This window comes from Cydia splendana, chromosome 20 (genome assembly GCF_910591565.1).
Source record: "Cydia splendana chromosome 20, ilCydSple1.2, whole genome shotgun sequence".
Lineage (NCBI taxonomy): Eukaryota > Metazoa > Arthropoda > Insecta > Lepidoptera > Tortricidae > Cydia > Cydia splendana.
This window is the reverse complement of record NC_085979.1, coordinates 14930616-14958379: the sequence shown is the minus strand read 5'-3', so window position 1 is coordinate 14958379 and position 27764 is coordinate 14930616. Positions and strand designations below refer to the sequence as shown.

At 38.2% G+C, this 27764-nt stretch overlaps 1 protein-coding gene across 4 annotated transcripts in view; it reads left to right on the top strand.

Annotated features, from left to right (window-relative positions):
* The window catches only part of LOC134800532 (nucleolar protein 4), a 157801-nt gene that overhangs the window by 119992 nt on the left and 10045 nt on the right, over positions 1–27764 (top strand). For 3 of the 4 annotated variants that reach the window (XM_063773011.1, XM_063773009.1, XM_063773010.1), the window contains 3 exons: positions 25245–25296; positions 25542–25616; positions 27466–27593. In XM_063773011.1, coding sequence (XP_063629081.1) covers positions 25245–25296; positions 25542–25616; positions 27466–27593 — 255 coding nt within the window. The remainder of the gene's footprint in view (positions 1–25244; positions 25297–25541; positions 25617–27465; positions 27594–27764) is intronic. The other variant, XM_063773012.1, reaches the window with a different exon arrangement.

Here is a 27764-nt window from a genome sequence, read left to right as displayed (position 1 = left end):
TAGGTTAGGTTTGAATTGCGACCCTTACAGAAACCAAATGCTACTAGAAAAATGGGTTAGGTTAGGTTTGAACTGCGACCCTTACAGAAAAGAAATACTACTGGAAAAGTGGGTTAGGTGAGGTTTAAATATTCTATTAAATAATATTATTACAATTAATAATATGGACAACAACACGTATGGCACTCGTACGTTCTGGAATCTAATAATCGGGTAAACAAAGAGTATGTCACATTATTTTTATGGTAAACAAACAATTCGGGCAAATTAAATTCGGGCAAATAAAATTCGGGCATATGAGTATTATTTTATATAATTTTCGGACAAACAATAGACAACCCTAATATGGCTGGCTATACAAATGGCTGCGTCATATACAATACAGCACCACCGCTGAGAATTACTAGGACTGGCCAAGGCAGACCTCGTGTGTGCTACGAAATTTTTGGGGAAATGCTACGAGCTACGGGCCTCTACGGCGTAGACCCAGAACTTTAAAATTTAAACATTTTACGATCTACGATAACTAGACATTCAAAACTCGCATGAAAAGCATCTAATATTTTTCTAGTATAAGTTTATATGTTATATTTGATTGTTTTTGTATTTGTTAGCCCTGCAACTTACACATTTCAATATATTAAGCATATTTATGTTTTAATGTTTATTTGGGCACAAACGATACAATAATACTTACTGATATTAATATTATTCAATACATGAACCGATGAAGTTGCCACTAACTACTAACAACTACGATTTATGTACATATTTAATCTAGAAATTGTCCCTACATACAAAAAATATTCATAAACTTTCAATGCTTACTTTAATATAATGATATACCATATACCTACATCAAAGAGAATTCTCTTTGCCTACATGAAATGATCGCATTTATAAGTTGTTTCATGCTTTTGAGCGTGAATTGGTATTTATATAATTTATACATACAATTAATTTATACATATTTATAGATTCTGTATACTTGCAATGAGATAACCTTACTCAAAGTCCCTTCTACTGCAACATTATTATACATAATACATAATTGCAATACAATAATCCAATCTGGAACACCTAAATCTATACTAGCCTCAATATTAGTTACTGAGCCAAAGCCAAATTAGCCCTTACGTGTTCCCAGTAAGGTGTCCGCAGATTAGGCCGGGGCTGAGTAGGTACACCTGATCTAGTAATATGTTAGCTATGTACCTATTTTAATGTCAAGTTATAGGTGTTGATGTTACATACAAGCTGTTTTGTTGATTCGGCCAATTTGTGAAATGTCACGCTTTTGGTAATTTACTGAAAGAAAACACATAAAGCCATATTCAAGTTTTGTTTTTTAACCCCCAACGCAAAACGAGGGTTGTTATAAGTTTACCACTATATGTGTGTGTGTCTGTCTGTGGCACCGTAGCTTTTAAACGGGTAAAGCGATAAAAAAGAGGAGGTAATTCACCCGTTTCATTATGTTTGTTACCTCAGAACTCTGTCACGTGTGAGACGATTTGAAAAATTTGATTCGATCGAAAAGTTAATCTCATTTTTGTCAAATCCAGTTCTGATGATGAGATCGATAAGGAATTGAGGGAACTCCTTCAATCTTTTTTAATTAATCGAATTAGTAATGATTCTACCTTCCACAAGTGCCAGCAACATAAACTCACAACACATATAATATATAGGTAATTAGGTATAGTATATATATATATATATATGGTATAGGGTAGTTTGTGCCGCGAGAGCAAACACGGCGACATCTTGCCGAGCACGCAGGATCGCGGCTCCCCGTTGATTATGTTTTCCAGGTATTCCTATAGAGAAATACCAAAGCCAGCTGTGCTAGCATACCATCCATCTCGCGGGCGAAATACTGTCGCGGCTCTCCTGTGCTAGGCCTACAGAGGTTTCCAAGTTTATTTTACCGTATAATTTTTACACACTTTTATTTAACTTCACTGCGTATACACCTATATCTCTTTGTTCCTATATGGTGCTTCAAATCTGTAACTGAAATTTCGCATACTTCTTTATTTCCGATGACAATGCCATAGTATGCTAACATGGAGCTGATCTTATGATGTAGTCGGAAGGTATTGGCCAAAGGAACTCTTCGATGGAAAAATATAAACACATTGAGTGTAGGCTCATTTGAAAGGTCTCGGGAAGTACTTGATAGACATGCAAAGGAGAGAAAGTACAGTCGGCAATAAAAGTAAAATAAAAATATTTTTGACGGTTACTTGTTACTAAAACCATCGAGAAATAAATCAGCTTTTACATGCATTGTTGTACGCGCATTGTTATAACTTGATAATGTATCAGTCGTGCTCCGACAGATTTAATGTGTGAGCAAGCTCATAGAGAAATAAGACGTTTCTGTCTTATGAAATTCGAAATTTTTGATTGTGTGGAAATCCATACATTATTTTTAAGTTTCGATTTGCGTTTTATATCAACGATTAACATCTTGGCTAAGCCCCGTAACAGCCATTCGGGCAACAAATTCGAAATTTAAACTGGTGTTCAAATGGTTGTTACGGCAGTTATGTGTGATAGGGGCTATATAGTCCCTATTTCTATATAGAAATAGGAATGAACTCTTTTACAGATGTAGCGCATAATTGTTTTCCATCGTATTTTCTCGGAAACGTTCATATTTGTCATGCTACTTCACCCAACCTCAGTCCTTTTGTACCGAGACTGACTGGAATAGCAAGTTACGTTCGTATGTTTCCGTGGAAATACGATGGAAAATAATTATGCACTACATCTTTATTTGTTATGATTAAGCATTAGGTTACTAGCGGCTCGATTCGGAAAATGAATTAGATTTCTACTAGACTTCAACAAGTTACGATACGGATAATTTAAAGATATTTGTAAGATAGATATGTCAAATTTGACGTTTCCGCGATTCTGGAGGTCCTCTTGAACGATTTCGACAAGTTATAACTTAGATATCCAAGTCACATCTAGTCGATATCTAATGTAGATCTAGTTGATCTCTAAATCGTCTCAAGATCTTGTGATTATCTCGAAATCCGAATAGAATAGAATAGATTTATTCGTAAGCACAAACAATAGGCCTGTAGGTTAGGTATTTTGATACAGGACAGATATTTTTTTACATTTTACTTAGTTTGTTTTCTTACTTCAAAACTATGAAGTTAAAATCGATCACTACGGGTATAAAGTTGAGTTAAAATTAGTAAACTTCTTCGTTATACTAAAAACTTACGTTAAACTGTAATTTGAACGCAAATAGCTCTGTGTACTTAGTATTTAATTATATGTAGTGTGTTAATCAGGCTTTAATTATTACATGAACACAATTTCGGTCCACTGAGTCACGCTTACATATAAGCGTACAATATTATATCATCGCATGTATATGTGTACTGAATCATCCCACAGTAGCCTGTTTAACGTGTGTGTGTCTGTAATTACATCATTATCTGCCTCTTTATAACTATGTATCCCTGGTATACGAGTATATGGAGCAGGTATAACTGTAGCTATAGCTACTGTCTTTATGTTTATACTGACTTAGTAGGCATGTGTATATGGACCCTCTTAACTTGAACTAGAGTTAGAATGTGAACTAAGCTTAACTATTTCTGGAATACAGTTTAGTGTAGCTGAGTCATATACAGGGTTGAGCAAGTTAAGTCCTAATTTTATACCTACTTAAGGATAGTTAGGTAACCTAGTTAGTCTCGTACCTGTACGATTTTCGTTTGTTATTTTGTAAAAAGAATTTGAATGCATTTCTAAGGTGTATGTACGAATCTGTTAAAAATACGAAGCGATATTAGGTTGTAAACAAGTTGTTGATTATAGTGACCGGTGTTCGCTGAATTTGATCGCTTAGGACGCTAAAGTCGCATTAGCTGCAGCAGAATCAGCGTGAACAGCCTAACCGGGGCACGGTAGGTAGGCACAATATTATCTGCAAGCGATACATTTTTTCCCAATCGATTGTGCCCACATTGGGCTCAGAATGTGTGTGTGTTTCAAGTGTCATTGATGCATTTCGGTATGGGTTGGGGGGTGTGGAGGCGGGCCGGACTGGCCGGCCGCCGCGCCGAACGCACCGCACCGCCAGTTCGCGACCAGACTTCGGGCTGGGTAGCCGCGCGTCGCTCTTCTTGACAACTTGCCGAAACTCGATCTGCTTACACCGAAATATTCATACTAAACGCTAAACAGACATTTTTGTGAACTATAAAGGTTTGTCACTGACAGTGCTTCCGTTGCATTTTGACCGGAATTATTTGCGCGTGGAAAAAAAAGTTGTAATTAGACGGACAGCGCGCGCGAAGTTTATCATCTTGACATTCTAGTTTTTGCTCAAGTACAGGTTTGCATAAGGCTGTCAGGAATGGACATAGGAACTCGCGATGAGTAAGTGGGCCTTGGTGTTAGTACGTGGCGACAGTAAAAAAATCGCAATTAGCCCATCGATGCGGCTGTCGTGTCGCTAAGTTTCCTTTGTTACTCGACAACTCAGAAAAGGCATTGTTATTGTGAATTTATTAGCCTGTTGATGGCTAGGCTGCTCGTGTATCAAGCGATTTGGAATATTTCAGTTATTTTCCGAGTTTTCTCGTTTGATTTTCCTTTTCGCCTTAGTTGAAGGTCTGCCGCTCTTTGGAAACTAGTAAATTCAAGGCAGACTTTATGTTATTATATCGTTATATGGTTTCCGTCAGTTTTCTGTTAACTATTTATATAATAAGTAGGCGAATACATAGATAATGCTGATATTGTTTACCTATCTGTACCAGGCATGCAGAGTGTGCAAAAGTTAGTACACCGTGTGCAGCGAAGTTTGAAAGTAATTTTGGAGTGCAGGCGCGCGTCGAACTAATCACATCGTTCACGGTCCTTAGTTCGCTGATAACAACGTACCTAGCGCCTGTTGCTCTAGTAACTAGATTTGATTTTAATATGCACTTTTATTGCGATTCACCTGACCTAGTTTTTGTTACGTTACGTATTGGTTAACTCTGTATGTCCTATGATTAGGTTAACGGAGAAAAAATAGGGATCGAAGCTCTAGTTTCCACGTGTCAATCGTAAAATAAAAGTAACCTCGAGGGTAGTAACCAAGGGGTTGTTGCGGGATAATGAGACACCCTCTGTGGTGGGATATAAAACGGGCGGAGAGCCGCGCGGGCTTAATCATGAGGACCAAGGCAAGGGCATAGAAAATGTTGGAGTTCAATCATGAAGATTAGATATGAATGTTAAACTAATTTAAACCATATTGAACTTATAGGTTTTAATTCATGCAGATTGTAAATTATTCTTATTTATTTATGTTGCGGTACATTAGCTTGCATTCAGTCTTACATGTTGGGGTGTATCTATATAATTCTTCCTATTACCTATTACTAAAGAACTAACTTAGAAGAAACCTAGCCAAATGCGCGTAAATCAGATTGAATTTGACACATTTGGCTTCACATTCATAGTTTTTTCAAATAGTAACTTCATTAATAATTTCTAGAGTTTTATAGGAGCTGGCCGGTTATAAAACAGCGGCAGGCACCGTGCCGAAAGCCATTACTGCGGCCTTGTCGTTATCGCTGCAAGAAAACTGCGTCGGTGGTGCACTGACCGCACATGCAGTAGGCACTTGCTGTTGTTTATTTTCTCGAGGGATATTAACTTCCTTCCTAGAGTTGGGTAACCAAATTTTTCAGGATTTGTTGGTAATGACCAACCTTGGTTAAGTTTGCTGTATTTGTTTTTTTTAACATAGGCATTTATTCTTTATACTGCAGTAGGAAATGGTCACGCATACAATTCGCTTTGCCACCATTTAAACATTCTTTAAAAATGGACACTAGAGAAATTTTGAAAGAAAATTGGCAAAACCCGATATTCACGCTGTATCTATTGAAAACCGAAACTGGCAGCCATGCATTGTCACTGGCTCTCTTTGATTTTATATGCAGTGCTATATTTTTTACGGAAAAACTGTTTTTCAATATTTTTACTTTTTAGATATTTTTTTGAAGAAGTAAAAAGAGAAAGGGTCGAAATAGCTTTAAGCTTTTTAGTAGTGTTTATGTAAAAAATAAAATGCCTTTACATATAGGACATAGGTACTAATAGAAAATTCAGCACAAAACGATTTCACAAACACAACGATCACTCGACCAGTCTCCGTAGGCCAGCAGTCACTTGAATAGGTAAATAGGCCAAGAGCGTTCTCACATTCTAGTAAACTTCACATTGAAAACTTAAAACTGGTAAAACTAGTATTTATACTGACAAAGGGACATCTTTAGGGCATCAAACCTATTCAAACTATCATCCTGTTTCTATTCTATAGGTACAGAGATAGAAAAAAGTCCGTAACATAGTGCGGGAAGCAAACAATACGAGAGGTTCATTGAAAAGTATTGCGCAAACAGGGGAGCCAGTGGGCAATGCACCCTCGACAAAAAGTAGCCTCTTCTCGAAAACAAAATGCACGTTTCAAACGAATGCTCGCTCCTGACCTTACGCAACTGAGTGTTGCTTGAGCTCCCCCTGACAGCTTTTCTGGAGCGCGTTTTTGTTTTAAACAAAAATTTTTAGATAAATTATATAGTATGGTTTAGGAAACGTCAATGGGTCGATATTCCTAATGAAATATAAATAGGCACAAGATTATGACACTTTAAAATTCCTGGCCAATTTTCTTCTCGTAATTTAATGACTAGGACTGTCCTTGAAAGTATTTCGCGTAATTTTTGCACAGATACTTACCTGCCACTGGTCAATTGAAAAAATATCGTAAAAATTTAAAAATATATAATACTTATGTAGGTACATAATTAGCAACTTTTTTTCCAAGCGTAGTATCTAGTCTAGACGAATGACTTAACATACAGAGGGATAAATGCAATCGAAGCCTTATACAAACCATACGGTTTCTCTTTTTAGAATATCCGTACATCTAACACTGAGATGTGGTCAACGAGCTAAAACAACAGAATACTAATTGAAACCAAAGACAAAGTGCTGTGCATACGACCAAATACTACAGAAACATGGCCGCCAAAAGAAAAGCTGGCGCTCTCCTTCAACATGTTCTGCCAAAGGTAATTTTTTTAATTTTTATTTCTTTTCAGATCATATCAAATGCATGTCGCACGTCTTTTACCACTCACCAGCGCTTTAAGAACCGAGGAGGAGTCAGATTGCCGTACGGAGAGGGTTCATTTTATTCTGGTGGCGTCATCAAGGCCGAGAATGCGATGGCACTTATAATTCCCGCTACTATAAAGCGCGGTAAAAATTGTATGATTAAGGGAATGTATAATGACATCCGCGGCTGGTCCTGGTATGCCGGCTGCAGTAGCGAGTTCGATGTCGTTGCGATGACGTTTTAATGACTTTTATGGCTTATATAAATGCTCCGACTCGACTCAGCTACGATAAGAGATCGTCGGCGTTATTGTTTTGTTTTTATATGTACAGTCGACGTCAAAGATATGTTTACATTTTTCGCCTTATTCCAAAGGAGTAGGGTGCAAAAGTCTAAACATATCTTTGACGTCGACTGTACTTTATTCATTTGTAAGCCCTATGTCTTCGAGAAATTGATTTACCAATGATTAGTCTTATTAACGGTTCGGTAATATTATGTATTTGTTATAAAATCTATTTACATTCATCATTACTAGATCATCAAAAGTAGCTTCCATTCTATGCTGCGACTAACTTTATATTATGTATCATTACGACCGTCTCGCAAAAGCCCTGATCTAAACATTTCAATCATCGTCTTTATTAAAGAAAGTAACAACTTAAAATCATCATATCATCAATCATCTTGAATCAGAATGGTGCTTGTGTCTTTTCGTGATGTTATATAACTTCTCATCTAATATTTTCCAAAATTGGGGTTACAATTTTAAATGACACTTGCAGGAAACCTCCTCCAAATAGTGATTCTATTTCTGTTCCGAAGCACTAGCGGTCGCACGGCAGACGGCTACGAAACGTCCAAGTTTCCTCTGTCCATACTCTATTCCCGCGCTCCAAATAGCCTGCACAGTGCACACGCTATCGTACCTACACAGTATGAATATATGTAGGTACTTAGTTTTAAGTACGAAGCCGATGCGTAGCTAGAGCTTCGTGAAAATTAACTTGCGCTGGTACGGTCAGCTTCAGGGAAAATTAAGCCTTATGCTTGGTAACTTCTATGCAAGTGTGGGTATTTTTTCTCTACTTATAGCTCTTACTCTACGTTACTCTACTCTACTTAAAGTCTTAAGTATTCAGCCTACCTAATTTTCATGATCATCCAAGTAAATATGTCCCGTTTCCAGGAAAAACAGGAAATTGCAAATATCTTCTCTAGAGTTTCTGAAGAAACGGTGCGATATGCAAACACAAATACGCGCAACTTAACTAAGACAAGTGCCTCTTGTCTTGTCCTAAATATTCCTAATTAAATGAGTAAATCGTCATTAGCAGATCTAAAATATCCAAATATTAATTAATAGTGATTTTCGCAATAACATACTCGCTGGAAATAAGTATACATATTATACATATATAACAGTGCTGTTTTAGATATATTCGTATTGTCACACAACGCATAGCACAGCCATTTTCGCGCAGTTAGGACAAAGCATCAACGATTCAACGCATTGAATAACAATCAAACAACAAAGAAACAAGCGTTCGACTCAGACCCAACAGTGTACCATGTGACCACCGATCCGTTGAAATCGTGCGTAGTCGAAGATCAAAGGATGCTGGAACGTGACAGCCATGCGATAGTCCGCTCGGACGCGGTCCGGCGTCGAAATCGCCGGCGCCGAAGTCAGTTTTCCCGCCGCGGGCGGTTCGCCTTGCAATGGCCGCGTCTCGAATGACACGCGGCTGCCGTTGGCAGACTAGGGAGGACATGCCTAGATTATCTTTAAAAATCATATTTTTTTGATGTATTAAAGAAGGGAGGAACAAACTTTATCCTAGGTCTTTACTTTAAGTAATTTAAACTAGTAGTTCGCCCCGAACTGAGAACTCGCGGTTAGGCAAAAATTATATAGAGCGATTTTGTTGCACCTACTTACTCGTATAGTGCGACGTAAAATAGTAGAAAATAATTTTTAAGAAAAATAAACCGACTTCTAAGGAGTCACCGTTCACAGGAGGATTTAAGTCACCATATAGATTAAAATAAACTGTATCCGTGGTAAGCCGAAATATTTCCTGTCAAATGTCAAATACCTAAATTATGTTTATTTTTATCTTGCTAATAGTTTCAAAATGGTATATTTAAAAACGATATTATAAAAGTGTAAGCCGAGCACTTTCATTTGATACCAAACTCGACCATACTTTCTTGCAAATAAAATGACCAGAATAGCAAGCCCCCTCACAAACAGCTTTTTGGCCTTCTAAGATTTTCTAGCTCAATAACCTCTTGATCGAGCCTGCTCATAATTTAATGACTAAAATATAATGCCCTCGACTACATGTTTACCCAATTTCATTTAAATTAGAACAAATTTACTTTAGTCATTGAGTATCAAACTATCTTCTGACAGTTCAGCTTAAAAACATCGAAATGCCGGGACGTGCCGCTAGCCAGCCGCGTGTTCAAAGTTGAATGTAAGAACTTCGTTCGCTTCGCTCGCTCGTTCGATGAACGAGTCACTTGCAATTTTCCTTGGGGCTTCTAATGCATTCAGCATTAAATTGCACTTTAAGTAATATATATTTTCAGTTTATTTTCATCGCAAATCTATTTTAGTTTTGTAATACCCGGTCTAGATATAGTTTTTTCGTCAATATTTGGGTTTTCTTTTCTTAGACTTGATATATATTATATGCTTAAATTAATCTAAACAACAAACTTTTCAATTTAAAAACCTTTCGAACACATCATACGTAGTACGTGTCGGCCGAGAAATGTATATCCAATCGCCGTACCAAAACTAAGCGACAATGATGAGCACCATCGCTTATGATTACATCACACAAGCACGTTACAATGATTTGCCATAAAATCATTCAAATTCTGCACGATCTTAATTGTTAGAGTCTGTGCGGAAAGAGAAGAGTCGTAGAATGTATGGGCTACTACATTTCATGGATCTTCTTTTTCCGCACAGACTCTAGCCTCATTGCCCTCATTGAACAAAGAAGAACTGGGTAACCTCGCGCGCCTTCACGTTTGAGTCTTAATAGTTTTGATGATTTTCGCGACATGTCCATACTGTGATACCCACCTCTGACCAATGCGCCTGCTAACCTTGTGCGTTTACTAACAGCCCGTAAAACCTACTATGCATTTCTATCTCTAAACGCTATAATTTTCGCACCATGTCCATACTGTGTGCCCACCGCTGACCAATGAGGCGCCGGGCGACCTTGCGCACCTACCAACGCTACGGAACCTACTTGCTATTACTATACATGTGCATTTCTAACTCGCGTGCATCGTTCTGATGCACCGTGTGTTTACCGATTGTGTTTTGGAGGACAGATTTCCAATAAACTTTTGATGTGGTTTTTGATGTATTGGTTTCACGTTTTTTGCAAATGATAAAACGAAGGAGTAGGAGTGCGATGCTTTTCAAATAAGAATTGGTACCTAAATAACACTGGTATTAGATTAAGATAAACAAATCATCATAATTCGATTCTGTTGTAGGCCTAAATTAATAAGTAAGAATTATATAATGGTTTCTAAAAGCGTAGTCATTATTTAAGATGGGAATGGGAGGGATGAAAGCAATGTGACGCGAAAGGTATTAGGAATGAATGTGGACGGATAAAAGAGGAAAGGAAAACCAAGGAAAATTTGGATGGACTGTATGAGAGATGATGTATGGAAGTTGCGCAGGATCGGGACAGGTGGCATGCTCTCGTTTTGGAGGCCAAGATACTCTTTGGATCGCTGAGCCAACATAGTTAGTTAGTTTAGTTGTATGAGAGATGATATGAAAAGAAAGCTGGTGAGTGGTGATTTGGTGAATGATGATATGACAGAGAGGTATGGAGGAAAAAGACATGCTGCGCTTACCTCAAGTTATGGGAAAAGGGCAAGCGAATGATGAATCTTTATTTATGGACTTAATTGAACCATTTTAACTACTTACACAAGTGATAAGTATGTTAATCAGGTTATAAAAGTAGGAAGTATATTATTATTTGATATTTACCAGTTTCTTTTCGGTGAAGGAAAACATCGTGAGGAAACCGGACTAATCCCAATAAGGCCTAGTTTTCCCTCTGGATTCGAAGGTCAGATGGTAGTCGCTTTCGTAAAAACTAAGTGCCTACGTCAAATCATGGGATTAGTTGGCAAGCGGTGCACCCCAGGATCCCACGAGCCGTGGCAAAATGCCGGGATAACGCGAGGAAGAAGAAGAAGGTTATAAATAGTATGATTGTTCAAGTATGTTTGTAATTACTAAGCTTCTTCCTTTAAAAACCATTATGGTTGTTGAATATGAAATCACTTCTAATGTACATTTTGCATTTATGTTCGTCTGCGTCTGTGTCGCGTTACAACTCTGGACCGCTACTTAATTCATGTCTTTTTTTGTGAGATGGCCTAGGTTATAAATAAAATTCTAGTTCTCATCCCGGGGTCTGCTGGGCTCGCCACGCTAGTGCATATTTAATTGCATATACCGATATTTACAAATTTTATACGTACTAGTATAATTAGAAATCAAAACGTGTTTTGATAGGTACAAGATTACGAGTAAATATTTTGCTGTGTCAATAACCGGGTAAGATTTTAATTAATTTTTTACCAAATATCGTAATGTAGATATCTTATTTAAAGCTTCCGTCGTTTGACCAGCAGAATGTTTTGCATAAATTGAGTAAATTTTAATGATCAATCTTTGGTTTATAATATACCGTTTATATGCGGGTAGTACTTATACACTCACATCACATACAAACGCGTCCACACAATACCTATTGAAAATTAATAATACGGACAGATAAGTTGACAGGCGGGGTTAGGATTGGCAACCCTGCAAATACATTATTTTGCAGTTACATCACCGAGATTTCCCTGTTAAACCCGCATTGGCAGGTTTTGTCCTTTTGTCTCATATCTATACACGACACATTATTTTTGTTTATGTGCACTAGAAATTGTCAGTTACGACGATTATAATTTGATGACATTCAATATTCGTTTGCTTGGTAAGCTTAATGGATTTGTAAGTCCCTTTTGTAATATCAAGAATTCAGTAGCGCTAGAAAACCCAAGACCAAGATTAAGTTGAGAACTAAGCCTTGATCCGTCTAGCTGTCAAGTGCCTATGGGAAAGGGTATTTCTTGTAATAAATATCTAGTTGTTTTGTATATCAGCAAAACAATTAGATACGTTAATTTAGAAATAAAACGAAACAAGTTTATTATCTCTTTATTCTTAGAGCATTTAATAACTGCAGTCGCCTTTAAGAGCTTACCCCTCTGCCGAAAACCTTGCGCAATTCTGCAAACTTTTGTATGGACTGACATGGCTATTTGTACGTTACGTAGAAATCATGTAGAAATAGCAAAACATTTGACGTCCCCTCCCCCGCAAAAATCTGCAGACTGTTTTGTACAGAAAATAACAGCCATGACGTCTCCAATTACTAAATGCCTGGATGGATTCAGCGACCATTGCTCTTAACTTAAGGTTAGGATACATCGCCCACACTGTTAACTGTACATCGGTGGACCTTAAACCTTTTGTAATGAGGTCCACCGATTTACAGTTAGGAGTATTGCTGTTTGTACAGCAAGCAATGAAAAGGTAGTAGAAAGCCTGAGTCACTTGTGTATTTATTATTATATTATTAATATGTATTATTCTTTGACGCTGTCGGTTACTGAATAGGAGTCCTCACAATGGTGTACACAGAGCTTTTTTAAATCAGCCCGACAATAGCCACAATGAGAATCCTGGCCACTTTACATGTGCATTTTACACTTTGTTTTTCTAAGTTTGCTTACCGAGGCATCAGCAATATGACGGCGGTGTCCGCCGAGACGGCCTGTGCGGTGTACATTATTCAACGCGCGCCTCTCGCGGCTACATTCCTGGTAGCCACATCGTTCACATGTTCACCTGATACCCTGTGCAAGACTCGTTTCTAAACTAAACGTGCACATTCATGAATTTAAAGTTTTAATCGATTATGCACGGTTGATAATCTCATTGTTATTTAGATACAATTTAGATGTTGCTATCTTATCCGATTCAAATTAAAGTTTCTTGAAGCACTGTTCAAGTTGAAACTTATAATAGAAGTATGGAGGAAATATGTATATTAATGTTAATATACATTAACACTACTCATGAAATAACTAGCTTGCGAATGCTCGGTCGTCTGTAGCATGTTTGTCAAGCAATCAAATCATAATGAAAGCATCTTCCATCAAGTGCTCGAGATCGCGGGATTATTAAAATTAATTTTATTGAAGGGGTTTTAGTTTCAGGGAGTGTTGTGAAAAATAAGCTAAGGAAAGTGTATAAAAATGTTTACGACAGAATTGAACACGAACCCATCCTGCATATTTATTTTCTGAAAATGTAGATGTTTAATAGACATAATTCATTTCCAGAAATTTACACAAGTAGGATTTAAAATTTATTGCACGTGTCTATCTTACTTGGTGCTATCCGGAAAGTATTTATAGAAGCTGGCACAATTAGGTGTTCCCTGAAACTTCATGTAAACCGACACGAGAAACAAAATTTGAGCCATCAACCCACTCATGATGAAAGCGCCGCTTACCATTCCCCAGACGTAAAGACTACATCCAGATATAACATAATATCTCTAATGCAACGCGTAAAAAATATGTCCCACCCTTACAATAATAATATGGGAGAGTCGGGCGAGTGTCTGATAACGAACCAACACCAAGAAGCACACACTAATTCCATTTTCACCCCCAATTTATATCTGTCACTTTTGGTGCCCTGGTCGGTGCGCGTAAAAATATTGTTTTTACTTATCCCCGTAGGGGGCTAGGGGGTGGGGGAGGCGTAATTACTGGAGCAGCCAGACGGAGACGGCCCAGGGGGCTGGCATTACTAACGGAGCCTTGCCCGCTAGCTGCCAAGGTTTTTGTAGGTGACACGAGAATTTTTCTTAATCTAAGAGTTCGTAGGTAGGTTAGCTGAGGTTAACTCGAACTCTGGGTTACTTATGCATTCATGGCGCTAGGCTATTGGCGCTTAGTTATGCTTGACGTGTGCGTGACGCATATCACGTCCAATTTAGTTTTATTTGCCGTATAAAGATCAAAGGATTTTTCAACGCTACGAAAAACAGGTTTTTGTAAAAGTAGTGTAGGTGAATAAAGGAATATGCCTTGAGATAGTTTTTAAAGTTCAGCCAGTACACTGTTATGCAAAACAAATAACCATGACTGTATTTCATGATATAAAAATAAATACCTTAGTTACTTAAAGCCTGGCGAAAGTTTTGCATAAATAATTATCATTATTATGAAAATTCACGAAGTTTAAACGCCACGTGAGGAAATTTAACTGATGAGATTTGATTAAACAAACCTATGATAATCAGGCTATTTCATAACTTATAGAATTTTATATTTTAAACACGTAGATGTTAAATATTTTTGGTCCACACTGTATTGGACTAATTAACATTCAAAGTGTGTCAAATTGACTGTGCTCGGCGATGCTGGATTGTTATTCACATTACTTACCCAACACACTGCCTCAGGTTAAACATCACATAAGTGTATCCTTTGATCAAGCGTACTTGCTAAATATATCTAGACAAGAATTCATGTCGATTCATCTGGGGGTCGATTTTTGAATTACAATCACTCGATTTCGTCACTCGAAAATCGGTGGAAAACGGCGAAATGCTAATTTTTGAAATAAATACGAGCGATCGAAATTTGGAATCTATTGGTATTGACCACTCGATTTCAAGAGAATGAGCGTCCTGAGCTTTTTGATATAATAAAGAGTAAGGACTCTAGATATAGAGTTCTATTTACGCTTTATTTTAAACATTTATCAATTAACTTCATTCAATTATTATAAAGTGTGCTAAAAACATTTAATGTTCATTACTATTACGAGTAGTATACCTATGGCAAAACAACGCAATCTGATATTTCTGGGGCGTTTTTACAAGCTTTTATTTACTTTCACCTGACCGTTGTCTGTCTGTCGGTCTGTAATCAAATCTTGCAAGTTAAATTTGATCCACTTCCCGGTTTCCGATTGAGCTGAAATTTTGCATGCATATATAAATCGGATGACAATGCAATATTATGGTACCATCGAGCTGATCTCATGATGGAGACAGGAGGTGGCTATAGGAACTCTGTGATGAAACAACGCAACCTAATTGTGTTAGGGGTTTTTAGAATTGTCTCGATAAGTATTAGTTGTCTGTCGTAAGAAAAGTACAGTCAGCGATAAAAGCTTGTACCAAAAATGAAATTTTTGCCAAAAACTTATTAACTTTTTATAAGCTTTTATTTAGTTTCACCTGACCGTTGTCTGTGTGTCTGTCTGTAATCAAATCTTGCAAGTTAAATTTGATCCACTTCACGGTTTCCGATTGAGCTGAAATTTTCCATGCATGTATAAATCGGATGACAATGCAATATTATGGTACCATCGAGCTGATCTGATGATGGAGACAGGAGGTGGCCATAGGAACTCTGTGATGAAACAACGCAACCTAATTGTGTTAGGGGTTTTTAGAATTGTCTCGATGAGTATTAGTTGTTTGTCGTTAGAAAAGTACAGTCAGCGATAAAAGCTTGTACCAAAAATGAAATTTTTGCCAAAAACTTATTAACATAATGGATAGCTTACATGTGTTTTTTCCCGCCTTCGTGAAGGGGTATGATTCTGTGAGAGCAGTATATCTATGTGTCTATGTATCTTTATTTAAATTAACTCAATTATAAAAGTAATAAGGAAATAATAGACAACCAAATACATACCATGTATATTGAGCGACTTTAGGTAAATAGACCGGTCATCATCCAATTATTCAAGCTAAAAGTATTTGTAAACAAGTATACTTACGGCGGGCGTGGACAGAGTGGGCAATTTGGCCCAATTTACCAAATGTGCCTAACTCATTTGCGTCGCCGGCACACGGGCGAATTATTTTATTAATTTGACACTTAATCACGTTGTGTTTACGTTCGCACATTAATCTAGGTTAGTATATAGCTAAACTATTATTGTAAATACAATGGGCGTGCAAATTATTGTTGAACTCTCTTAAACAGCTTGCAAAACAAAATAAACATGATTAATTGCGTTCTAAAACAATAAAGTAGAATCGATTTAAATGCGAAGTGATACACCTCCTGATTTAAATATCTTATTTTATTGCACACCTGCAGTTGATTTACTTTAATATTTGGTTACTTAGTGACAATATAAACCCGGCCAAGTGCGAGTCGGACTCGCGCACGAAGGGTTCCGTACCACCTACGCAGAAAACGGCATAAAAATCACGTTTGTTGTATGGGAACCCCACCTAAATATTTATTATATTCTGTTTTTAGTATTTGTTGTTATAGCAGCAACAGAAATACATCATTTCTGAAAATTTCAACTGCCTAGCTATCACGGTTCATGAGATACAGCCTGGTGACAGACAGACAGACGGACAGCGGAGTCTTAGTAATAAGGTCCCGTTTTTACCCTTTGGGTACGGAACCCTAAAAACTGTCTTTTATCACACTTTTGTACAACTGCAATAAGCGCATTTTTTCCAAGAGTTTTCAGCAAAGCCTCCGGGAAACCTTCCGGAGAATTTCATAAAAACAAAGTTAACGTAATGCAGCTTCTTAAGCCGTCAAAAATGATCATTAAAACGAAAGGCGGGTGAAAGCAAAAAATGCCTTCGATTACGTTACAGTGGCGCGTCAGGCGAAGCGAGTTTGCTTGCGAATTTCAGCCGCGCTTATAAATCTTGGCAGGCTGGAGTGTCAGGGGAGCTGCGATCCTAGCGGCACGCACTCCTCCATATCCATATTTAGTACGTACGGTTTATCACACTTCAAAGAACAGGCACGGGTAGGCGCCTCGAAACCGCGTCTCCCCAACGGTACTCCTGTAACTAGGAATAGGAAGCCGCTTTGTGAAATTCGCGATGCTTTTCGACGTAGATACGACCCCCGTTTGGTTTTTCGAGGTCGCCCGCTTCTCCCCTTTCATAAATGCGAGTATCTAGGAGTACGGTTCGCCTCCTCCGCGATTCGCGCGCCCTGGTACTTTGCGATGCGGTAACGCCGCGGTTTCGCACCCGTATTCGCTAAGCGAGCAGGGGAGTATTCAATTTGCTTCACAAAATAATCTTTCAAAATGTTACCCTCTGCTAGCTAATAATATGTAGAAATAACTCTCGAGGATTATTGCTCACACAGCCTGCACATGCTGCACTATATAAATAGTTGCAACGTTGCAACAATAGTAGATTGTACAACAAGGGCATAAAGTGACCCACTTTCACCCCAGGCAATTTTTTGGTCTGAGCGAAGCGAAGACCAAAATAGTAGACGAGGGTAAAAATGGACATTTATGCCCTTGTTGTACAATCTACTATTGTTGCAACGTTGCAACTCTGCAACACTCTGCTTTTCACTTCGATTGCGAGGAAAATATACAAAAAAGTCAAATATTTTAGGTTATATTAATGTATTTATTCAAGACTAAAGAAAATTGTTCTTGGGCCGGTCGGAGGCGCGGGGCACGCCGATCGGGAGAGCGCCGGTCGGGGGCGCGCCGGCAGGGCTGGCAGTTTGTATGGCAGAATTTGGACATTATTGCTAAGTCAATAAGGGTCTTAATAGATGATTTTACTTTATGCTCTAGAGCATAAAATGCAATTTTATGTCGTCTACGCACGACATAAAGGTGCACTTTTTGAGCATGAGAAGTGAAAACACGTTTAAAGTAGCCCTACTCGACTATGGTACCAAAACTTCAACATTTTAGAATTCTGACACAAATAAATGAAGACCTCATCTGTTTTTAATCTTGGGATGTGAAAATTACAACATGATGGCATATTGCAAGAACCCTGAACGATATTGCAAGTGCAGCACGTGAGGCCGTCCCGTCGGCATGGCGACGCTAGATCCTGCCAGCCGATGTGCTTTGCTCAATATTGTTTTATACTTTACAACCTGCGGCATGGCATTATAAGATTTAACCAAGGTGAAATAACTTAAGTGTTAGGGTAAACGTTAACATTTTAAGAGATTAACATTTATTTATTTCTTATAATCTTCCACCAACTTCGCACATAAGCAATATGTAGGTAGGTATAGGTGTTCAAGTTAGGCGTAGCGTAGGCATGAGGCGATGCACCCTTCGCAAGACGCAGATCGATCAGCCCGCGACGTGAGACCGATTATAATTATAATCATGTCTTTCAGGTTAGATAGATAGATGCAATATTTTCTACCATATTTGCTATAAAGGGTGTGATTCTAGGTGGACAGGGAGTTATAGCCAATATGTGTGTTATTTTAACACTTTTAATTTAATTTGTTAGATGATTGAAATATTTTTACACTGCTTTCTATTGTGGCTGAATTAATGCTGAATAGGTGGTATTGGCTTTTCATGCCTGACGTAAAAATAACAACCGACCAACCAATTTTTTCCTGTAAACAATATTTATTTTAGCACGATGAAAATCATTTTGTGTAAACATCGGCGATATGAAAATTGTAAACTCATAATAATCCTCTACTATTCGATGTCAGGGTTTTTATAATTTAACTTTCGTTTACAATTTTGTCCATAACATATGCTTTATAGCTATATTATAATTCAGCCTATATACGTCCCACTGCTGGACGCAGGCCTCCTCTCATGCATGAGACGGCTTGGACTACAGTCCTCACGCTGGCCCAATGCGGGTTGGGGACATCACATACAGATACACTTTTGATTTTTTTCTTCGCAGATGACGATGTTTCCCTTCACCGAAAAGCTAGCTGATTTTTATCACTTAGATTTTTATCGCTTAGTGATAAAAATCAAATGATATTCCGTACATAAGTTCTGAAAATAATAACTCTTTGGTAAGAGCCAGGATTTGAACCCGCGACCTCCGGATTGAAAGTTGGACGTCAAATCCACTCAGCCTCTACCGCTTCAACGAATTAAATATATTAGTTGGATTAATTTCTGTTTAACATTATAATAATTAGATAATTAGTCCAAACGCAAAACAGTTTGGTATATTACAGACATTGCCATGCTAGTTTGTAGTTCCATTCTTTAAATTCACTAGCAAAGTTGGCAGCACAGATACTAACTTTAAGTACCTATATCCAACTCTGTAGCTCAGAGAACAAGAGTTTTGTAGGTTTTATTGAGCTCTTCGTCTGTTGCTGGCTGTACTTACAAAGTGGTTCATTTGTTTCATTTCGCTGAAACCCTTCTACGATTCTCTATGTTTAGTGCTTCCCAACGAACATTCGTATAAACATGTATAATGTGGATAGAATAGGTACCTACCTGAACCAAAGAGAATTTAGACTAGAGCAATATTGTAAGAGCAGACCAAAGGTATGGCGCCATCGCTCGAAAATATGGCACCATACCTTTAGCCTATCCTCGAGTAGATGGCGATACTTTTAGACATTTAACAAATTTAAACATATCAGTGAAAAAATAAGTAATAAAGTCAAATGGCGTTCTAAAAGTGTTAATGTAATGTAAGTAAATGTACTGACTACGTAATTTACTTTGACAATATTCCTCTATTTCAAATTCTCTTTGCCTGAACTATGTGAAATTGTTAAGTTAGTCCCATAAACAGTTGCTTCGGTAGATTTATACCGTAAAGCAGGATGACTTTAATAAATGATAATTTAAATGTTATTCTTACCCACTGCTACAGCAAGAGTGAATCTTTACATATTAAACTGAGTAGCAATTTTTGATTTACAATAATGATCACAAGTTTTGATTGAGCTGTCTATCCTACGCATCGGTAAAAGCGAATGTAATAAGTTCACCTTTATAACTGATCACCTACCCGAATAAAACGAGCTAAAATAATGCTGCTATACTAATTGATTTGTTTTAAAATGAGAACTTTTCTTGAAGCCAAATTCTTCAGTTTACTAGAATCTTGATAATGGTAAGCGTAGCATAAGGGTTCCCTTTTAAGAAGCATCTTAATCTTTTCCTATATAGTGACCCAACCTACTTTGCAAAAAGTTGTGTCAGTATTTTATCGTTGTTTTGACGAGGAAAGTTTGTCACGGTCAAGGTCTGCTTCTTGTTTTCTAACTACTTCTCATTCCGGTCAAATTTAAACGTGGTATAACTTAGTTATTATAAAGTATTGTACTATTGATAGTAACATGAGATTTCGATAATATTGTCTGGAAATATAGATACTGACTCTCGGTCGTTCATTCTTGGCCCGTCTCAGTTATAAGACTTGCCCACAATAAAATAATTTGTCCGAGTTTATTTAACGTAACCGTCATCACGTCGACGCCGGACGGCCCGGGCAGGCACGTCGATGTCGCTATGTACACAAGTCATCGCTTATGTGCCCATGTACTCCCGGTACATAAGCGACTGTTGTATGGGTAATAGTGGTACGCGTGTACGTAGATAATCTCGTCATAGCTCGCACCCGTTATGGTATTACTGTGTTGGCGTGGGTGTAGGGGGGGAACCCCGCGAGTGCCACGGGGGGGCGCTGTCCGCTTTAAAAATACCGGGGCGCGAGTGGAACTACCGAGCCAGCAGAATGCTAAAGGAAGCCGTTTATTTTGAAAGACCGCGAAGACTTTCCAGTCGCCTCTGCGCGCCTGGTCGAGACGGGAAAACGTTCTAAAACGGCGAATAAAAAACATGCAGCGTTATTAGTGCTCCGTTAGCGAAAATATTCTGGCATGAACTCCTGCCATTCCAACTTTTGTTATTTGAGCCTTATTTTCTTGCTACTAGGTCACGTAATTGGCTGAACTCATTGGCTTTGGCTGAACTCATTGGCTTACAGTTGAACTATATGTACTCTTATAGTGTGTGTGTATAGTCTAACAAAGTTTTCTCAAAGCCATCTAGACATAGCAACTTGCCATAATTGGTTAATTAGATGCTTAGCTGATTCCGAACCAGTGAGTTGATACGCATAACAATCGATACACATCATCTTCGCGTAGCTAGTTATAGTTAGCTTAATAATACCTACGTATAAGAAAGTGTTAGGGGCGCGGCGCTGCAGCGCAGCTCATTATCGATGATCGATTCGTTGCATCCATGCTATTAACGTTATTCAGTGTTCGAAAATCATTCCAAATTTAAATGTATTTTGTCCGTGTTTTCATAATTGGGCGAGGGTGGCGGGGCGGGGTGGCGCCGCGGGCGTCATCGCGCCCCTCCGCGTGGGTATTTAATGATTATACGCTGACTGCCACCTGATTGCTGGTGCTCTAGCGCGCTATCGATGATTGCGCGTATCGATAAAACCTGATTGACATGGAACATCGACTCTGCGCTTGTCAGGGATAAAAGATTTGCACCTAATTGATATTAAACGGCTTTCATTACGATAGATGGGACGAGTAACTGTCTGGAAGATAAATTGTCATTAGTTAGAGTAGATTGACGTTGTGTTTACCTTTGTTTTACTTTGTTGATTGTGTTTATTGAATGTTAGATGTGTGTATCGTGAAAATCAAGTGAAAGTTATTGCGTATTAGTTGGTTAAAAGCTACCTAAACTTGTGGGGCTAGAGTAACGTTAGCGGGAAATTTTATGAAGTCATTGCTATCTAACGGCCCTATTCGAACTTTAAGATATGTCAAATATTTCGGCTAGATACGATATGGATTAGATATGTCAGTGTCAAATGTGACGTTTCTTCACACTCACTTTTGACACTGACATATCTAATCCATATCGTATCTAGCCGAAATATTTGACATATCTTAAAGTTCGAATCGGACAGTAAGATTACAACATAGAGTCACCAAGGCCTCCGGTGTCCGCACCAGGGTTTCTTTACTTAAAATGTAATAAATTTATACTCTGAACAGGTTTCAGGTTTATTATTAGAACTGAGAGGAAGAAAGAAGCGACCGTCGCATTTAACAAATCATCAACTTCAGTCTTTAAATCTTTGTCGAAACTTCGCAACTATCGAGTGTCGATACCCTAGCGATCGCTAGTGTCGCGCTCGCGGGAGGCACTACGCGGGAGGCGCGGCGGGAGGGGGTGGCACCACAGTACATAGCCAGGCCATGTATCAGCACATACCAGGGCCGAAGCACATAGCCAGCGGATTCCCGAAATTTTGCAGTTATTTTGTATCGAAAACTAGGTTATTCCACGATTTATTCGCCGAACGCACGGCCTGGAAATAATACACCTAGCTTTAGTTTTTTTTTCATTAATTGTTAATTTTAACTTTGATTCACATGAACGCAATGGCCGTCACTCGTTACAACATTTTTTTTATTTTTGCAATTATTTTTACGTCGAAGTTCAAGGTATATTTTAAGGTTTACTTGTTATTATGCTGATTCTTAATTATTTTTCCATCATCTTAGTGTCCATGTCCTCATTTTATCATCGAGATCGCAAAAATATGTGACACGTTCTTATGGCTCTACAAAGAAGATAGTGTCAAATATTTTTGCGGCCTTCGTTGTGTACCATATTATTGCAGGTGACTGTACCTAATCTATAATACAATGTGAAAAACTATAAGCCAAAGCGAAGCTTAATTAAATACTCAAAATTTCATTCACTGTTTTCGCAAATTTAAGTAAAAATGTTAAAAGAATGTGTAGGTACGCACGACAAAGAGAACAACGAGAGGGTTAAGTCAGGGTTACGACAGCGGTATTATAAAGAAGCCATCAATAAACTGTCCGTCCATCCTTGACAAGTCTTACTCCGTAATAGTTATATGCTGACCTTTCAAACGCATACCATGACGACTTATACATACATATACATATTGGTATGCGTATATGTAACGCACGCACCACTGCACCTTATCTGTCATTGAGGTGTAATTAATTACAGAGTAAATTGCAATGTTCTCAACACATCTAACATATATAAGTACTAGGAGCACATAAGCGGGAAGGGTCAACGGATATTTAGTGTCCGCATAGCAGATGCGGTCCTTGGCCACCGCCCTCAAGACGGTGGACGGTCGATAGCGCTCGTCACCCCACCTAACTATCTATGTACACCTGGTACTTTAAGTAAGTACGCAGCCCTGCCAACACATGCATTGGCTAATTGATTTTGACTAGTCACGCTTACAAGTCTCAAACATGTAGGTAATTAGGTTAGGTGTACTTTAAGGAGTTTATCAATAACCTACTTGCAAACAGCGTATCTCAATCACTATGGCATGAATAAAAATTATATCAATCTGTATTAATCACAAGAAACCTTAATTGTTATTTAAACTATCCGACAAATATATACCTCTACAAACAAAAGAAAGGAATTATAGACATTTCAATTTGAAATAGCGATCGTTAATCGAGTTAACGCTCCTTGACTGTTGGTTGTGCCGCGGTCCATTGATGCCCTGCATTGGCACCACTTGTTGAATGAAAATCTTGTATGTTTTCGTAAGTTAGCGCTCTGAAATTGCTGCGACTAAGATGGCGCTTCTTTCAGTAACAATGACTTGATTACAAAAGTAATCTTGACAATTTTCAGTTGTTCATGTTCAGTTTGGTTAGTTAGTTAGGTATACTGTACGTACCTACACTATTCTACCACTTAACTAAACTAAAGTGGAAATGAAATGGTCCTTCGTACGTCGGCGTTCTCAAGCCCAATAAACGTAAAGATACTCGGCGCGATTCGGGAAATGAATTAGAGATATAAATTAGGAATTATTTAAGTACCTAACTAATCTACTCTCTCTTTCAGAAAATAGAACCGAATCGTTGAGTGAGTTTATAAAAATAGGAAGTCAAATCTACATATACTTAATCTTGACTGAGCTAATTTTAAAACGCACCAAATTTTTGGAGTATGCACTACGTGATGTTAAATAAGTTTACTATCTACACAAAAGCCTGGATTTACAAAACCTTTAATAATTTACAAAAACCAACCCTACAAAGTATTGGTATATTGAGTAGTAAAAATATTAAGCTAAGTAACATTTTAGCGCTCCCGTACACAAAACCGATGTTGTGCGTGTGTGTGTGTGCTACGTACTAGAGGGATTTCGCTCGCTCATTCCCCCAATGTCACTCGGTCAATCTGGACGCCCTTTACAATGAAACGCTTTGATGTAATAGTCGTCGCCTTTCATTTATGAGTTACATTAAAAATATGAGCTACATTTTATTTGCTAAATGTTATTGAAACATTGGGGTTTATGAAAAAATCCTAGACCCAATTAGTATAACTCTAGAATTAGAATATGAAAAAATCGACCTTAGAATAACGCTCTCTGGGGAAAGTTAAAACATATCTAAGAATTCATATTAACTCACATTTATGGACGGGTCTATCGTGAATTTATTTTATTACCTTTATTTACCGACGTTTCACGACCAGCGAAACCTGTGTAGAAACGTCGGTAAATAAAGGTAATAAAATAAATTCGGGAATGACCCGAAAGACCCGTCTATACATACATGTGAATTTATATCTAACCACTGTGGTAATTTAAAATTTTAAACCCTTTAAAGAAAACCGCAAATTATCGGTTTATGCACTTAAATTGGGCACATTTATTAGTGTTAGTGTCCGTAGATCCGTACACAAACAAATTAAAAACAGATGTAACACCGTCTAAGTTTCGTCGTAGTTTTAGTTCGCGAGATAAAACAATATTAATCTCTCTCAGGGAAAAACAGTATATTTACGCCTGATCTCCCGTTACTTTTCCGAAACACCGGGACAGCTGCGGTACGGCCAGGTATCAGCGGATCAGCACACGTGATGGTTCCGAAGCTATATTTAGTGGCTTGTCCATTCGAAGCACTATCGATTAGTGACCGCGGACCCGAACGTTGACCTGCCCTGGTCACTGCCGACCGTTTCGCTAATTTATTAATTATTTATCCTTACGATCCTATGGTGCCTTGATCGCCTATTTACTGTTATGACGCCAAGCGCCCAACGGGAAAAGGATAGTTTGAAAATATTCCTTATGATTTTAAGCTGTGACTACCTATTAAAATGAAATATTAATTTCGATTTATTTTATTGTTTCAGGATAATTTAACACCAGAGCCTGCAGACATGAACGATGATGATAACTTCTCAAGTAAGTATTATCTTAATTTGCGATGTTCTACTTGCCTATACTTACACACTTTTCAGCCACTTGCATCAAATCAACTTAATGGTGGTATTTTACGCATTAAACCATAAGCAATAATAAATTAAATAACAATTCAAAATGCGCTAATATACCAGCCGAAAACAATTGGCTTTAACTTTTGAAATATTACCATTCGAAATTTCCAAATTTGGACATTGAAATTGATTGGCATATGTGATCTGGTGCAGGTCAGGCCTTCGCGAAAGACGCAGAGAAGTTGAAAATGATGTTGCTAGCATGGAATTACCACAGCCAGACACAAGGTAAAGCTATTTCACTATTCGTGTGAGCTTAAAAAACTGCTTCGCTATTTTAATCTTTATCGGAGTCATCATCCAATGCGCAGGTAATTATGCTTTTCTCGTTAACGGCGAACATTGTTTTACCTTACCGAAGTCGGCGTAAAAACTGATGTCCATCTAACGAGCACGTTTATTTGTCATACCATCGGAGTATTAGCCGGCTACTTGCATAATTTCCACGGCAAAATGCTATCCACGGAACGCCCGTTAGCTATTTTTATTGCCGAAGCCATATTGAGAGTGTCCGAGGGTGTAGGGGCGCAGGCGGCGCAGGCACCTTCTCAAATTATTTATAGGCACGAGACTCGTTCGGGTTGACATTTAAGTCGGATGCACCGGTCCCCGGCGAGTGCGTTCTGTACACCCTCATTAATTTCTACCGTCTTGGTAACTGGCCGTGCATACTGAATATTGTTCATAGTAAAATTATGGTACGTCCAATGGTTGCTTGCTCAAATAACTAAGACCTGAGGGGCTTATAAATATTTATGTTCGTGCGAAGTCTATCAGCTGGAGGAGCGGATCGAAATGCCTTTTGCGGCTAACCTTTTTGCCGTCTGACGAATTAGACTGTTCAGAAATTTCTCGATCCATTCTCCAGTGAAAATACGGTTGATATTTATTTATAAAACGTTGCTTGACCCGGCGACTTACGCTCTGTTTACTGTACCCCTCGTAGGTGAAATGTTGGAAACCTGGATTTAGAATTAATTCTCCATGCTTTGTCTGGTGACCCGATATCAAAATCACGTTTTGGAGAATATAGCAAAGTTTTTGTTACTATTTATTGAATTCCATTGAGTACACAGAAGTTGGCAGTATTGACCATTTGCTAAAAAAAATTTTTTTTTTAAGAAATGTTTTTAAAGTAAACACACATGAGACTCTGAAATAGGTGCTCTTGAGATCCGCTAAAATCAAACTGAAATAAAGTGATTAAAGGATGACTCACGCTAGACCGGGCCGTGCCCGGGCCGAGGCGTCCGACATGTCATTTTCTATGACGGCAGATCGGTGATCACGTGGTGCTTTCCATAGAAAACGAAGCGCCGGTAGAACCGACCCGGCCCCGGTCTGGTCTAGCGTGAGTCATCCTTAAATTTGTAACTTTATAACTCGTAACGTTCTTACATTTCTTTTAACTCATGCAAGTGAGTCTTTTCAAATTAATTTTAAATAGTGTCTCATAAAGCATACATTTGTGTGACAAACAGATTATATGGTAAAATACTTTCAAAATATTAATACCTACATCAAGAGTGAGTGTTTGTTTCTTTGCAACAGGTGTCACTTAACAAAAGATTGCAATGAACCGTTGATGAGGCCAATGTCTTATACAAATACAAATACAAATGGTTTATTTAATGGTTTATACCTCACAACTACCTTAAATGTTCGCATTACGCCGTTATTTTATCAATCTTCTCCCCTTTGTGATCATTTTAACTATTAAACCGTAGTATATTGTGAGCTAATCATTTATGTAAATGTTTTGCCTTAATTGTGAGCTCATTTTAAAAGTCAATTGATTTCGAGATGGGTAAGAAATATATCTCATAGGAGCCCAGAATGATGCCCAGAGAAAGATGTTGGTTCGTCTGGCACCTATCGTAAATGCAGTTGTTGAGTGTTAATCCTAAGTTCTTTTTTATACCACGATGGTGGTAAACAAACGATGAGTTTATAACTACAGATATGCTACACATGCGCGTTGACCTGTTAAGCATTCACTAGTTGGTACCTATATATTCAAAGCATCAAACGTTTAATTTGTTCATCAACTTAACCATTTCCCTGTCGATGCTTGCAGGCCGCAACGGCGACATCACCGAGAGCGGGGCCGACAGCATGGCCGACCTCTGGGCCTCGTACCACAGCGCGCTAGGCCTCGGCAGCAAGCCGCCCAAGCCGCCCACGCCCCTGGCCACTGGCCATTCGGTGAGTTTTAAGGTTGAGCAGCGTTTCATCTTTATAACTTGGTAAATGGTCTTTGTAGCTAGCTTTGTAGTGTTTAATCATTAAGGCTTTCATATGTTTATGAGAATTCACAGAAAAAATGTTGTGGTCTCCCACAGCTAAGTAATCAAAGACAGGAATATCATATCAAGT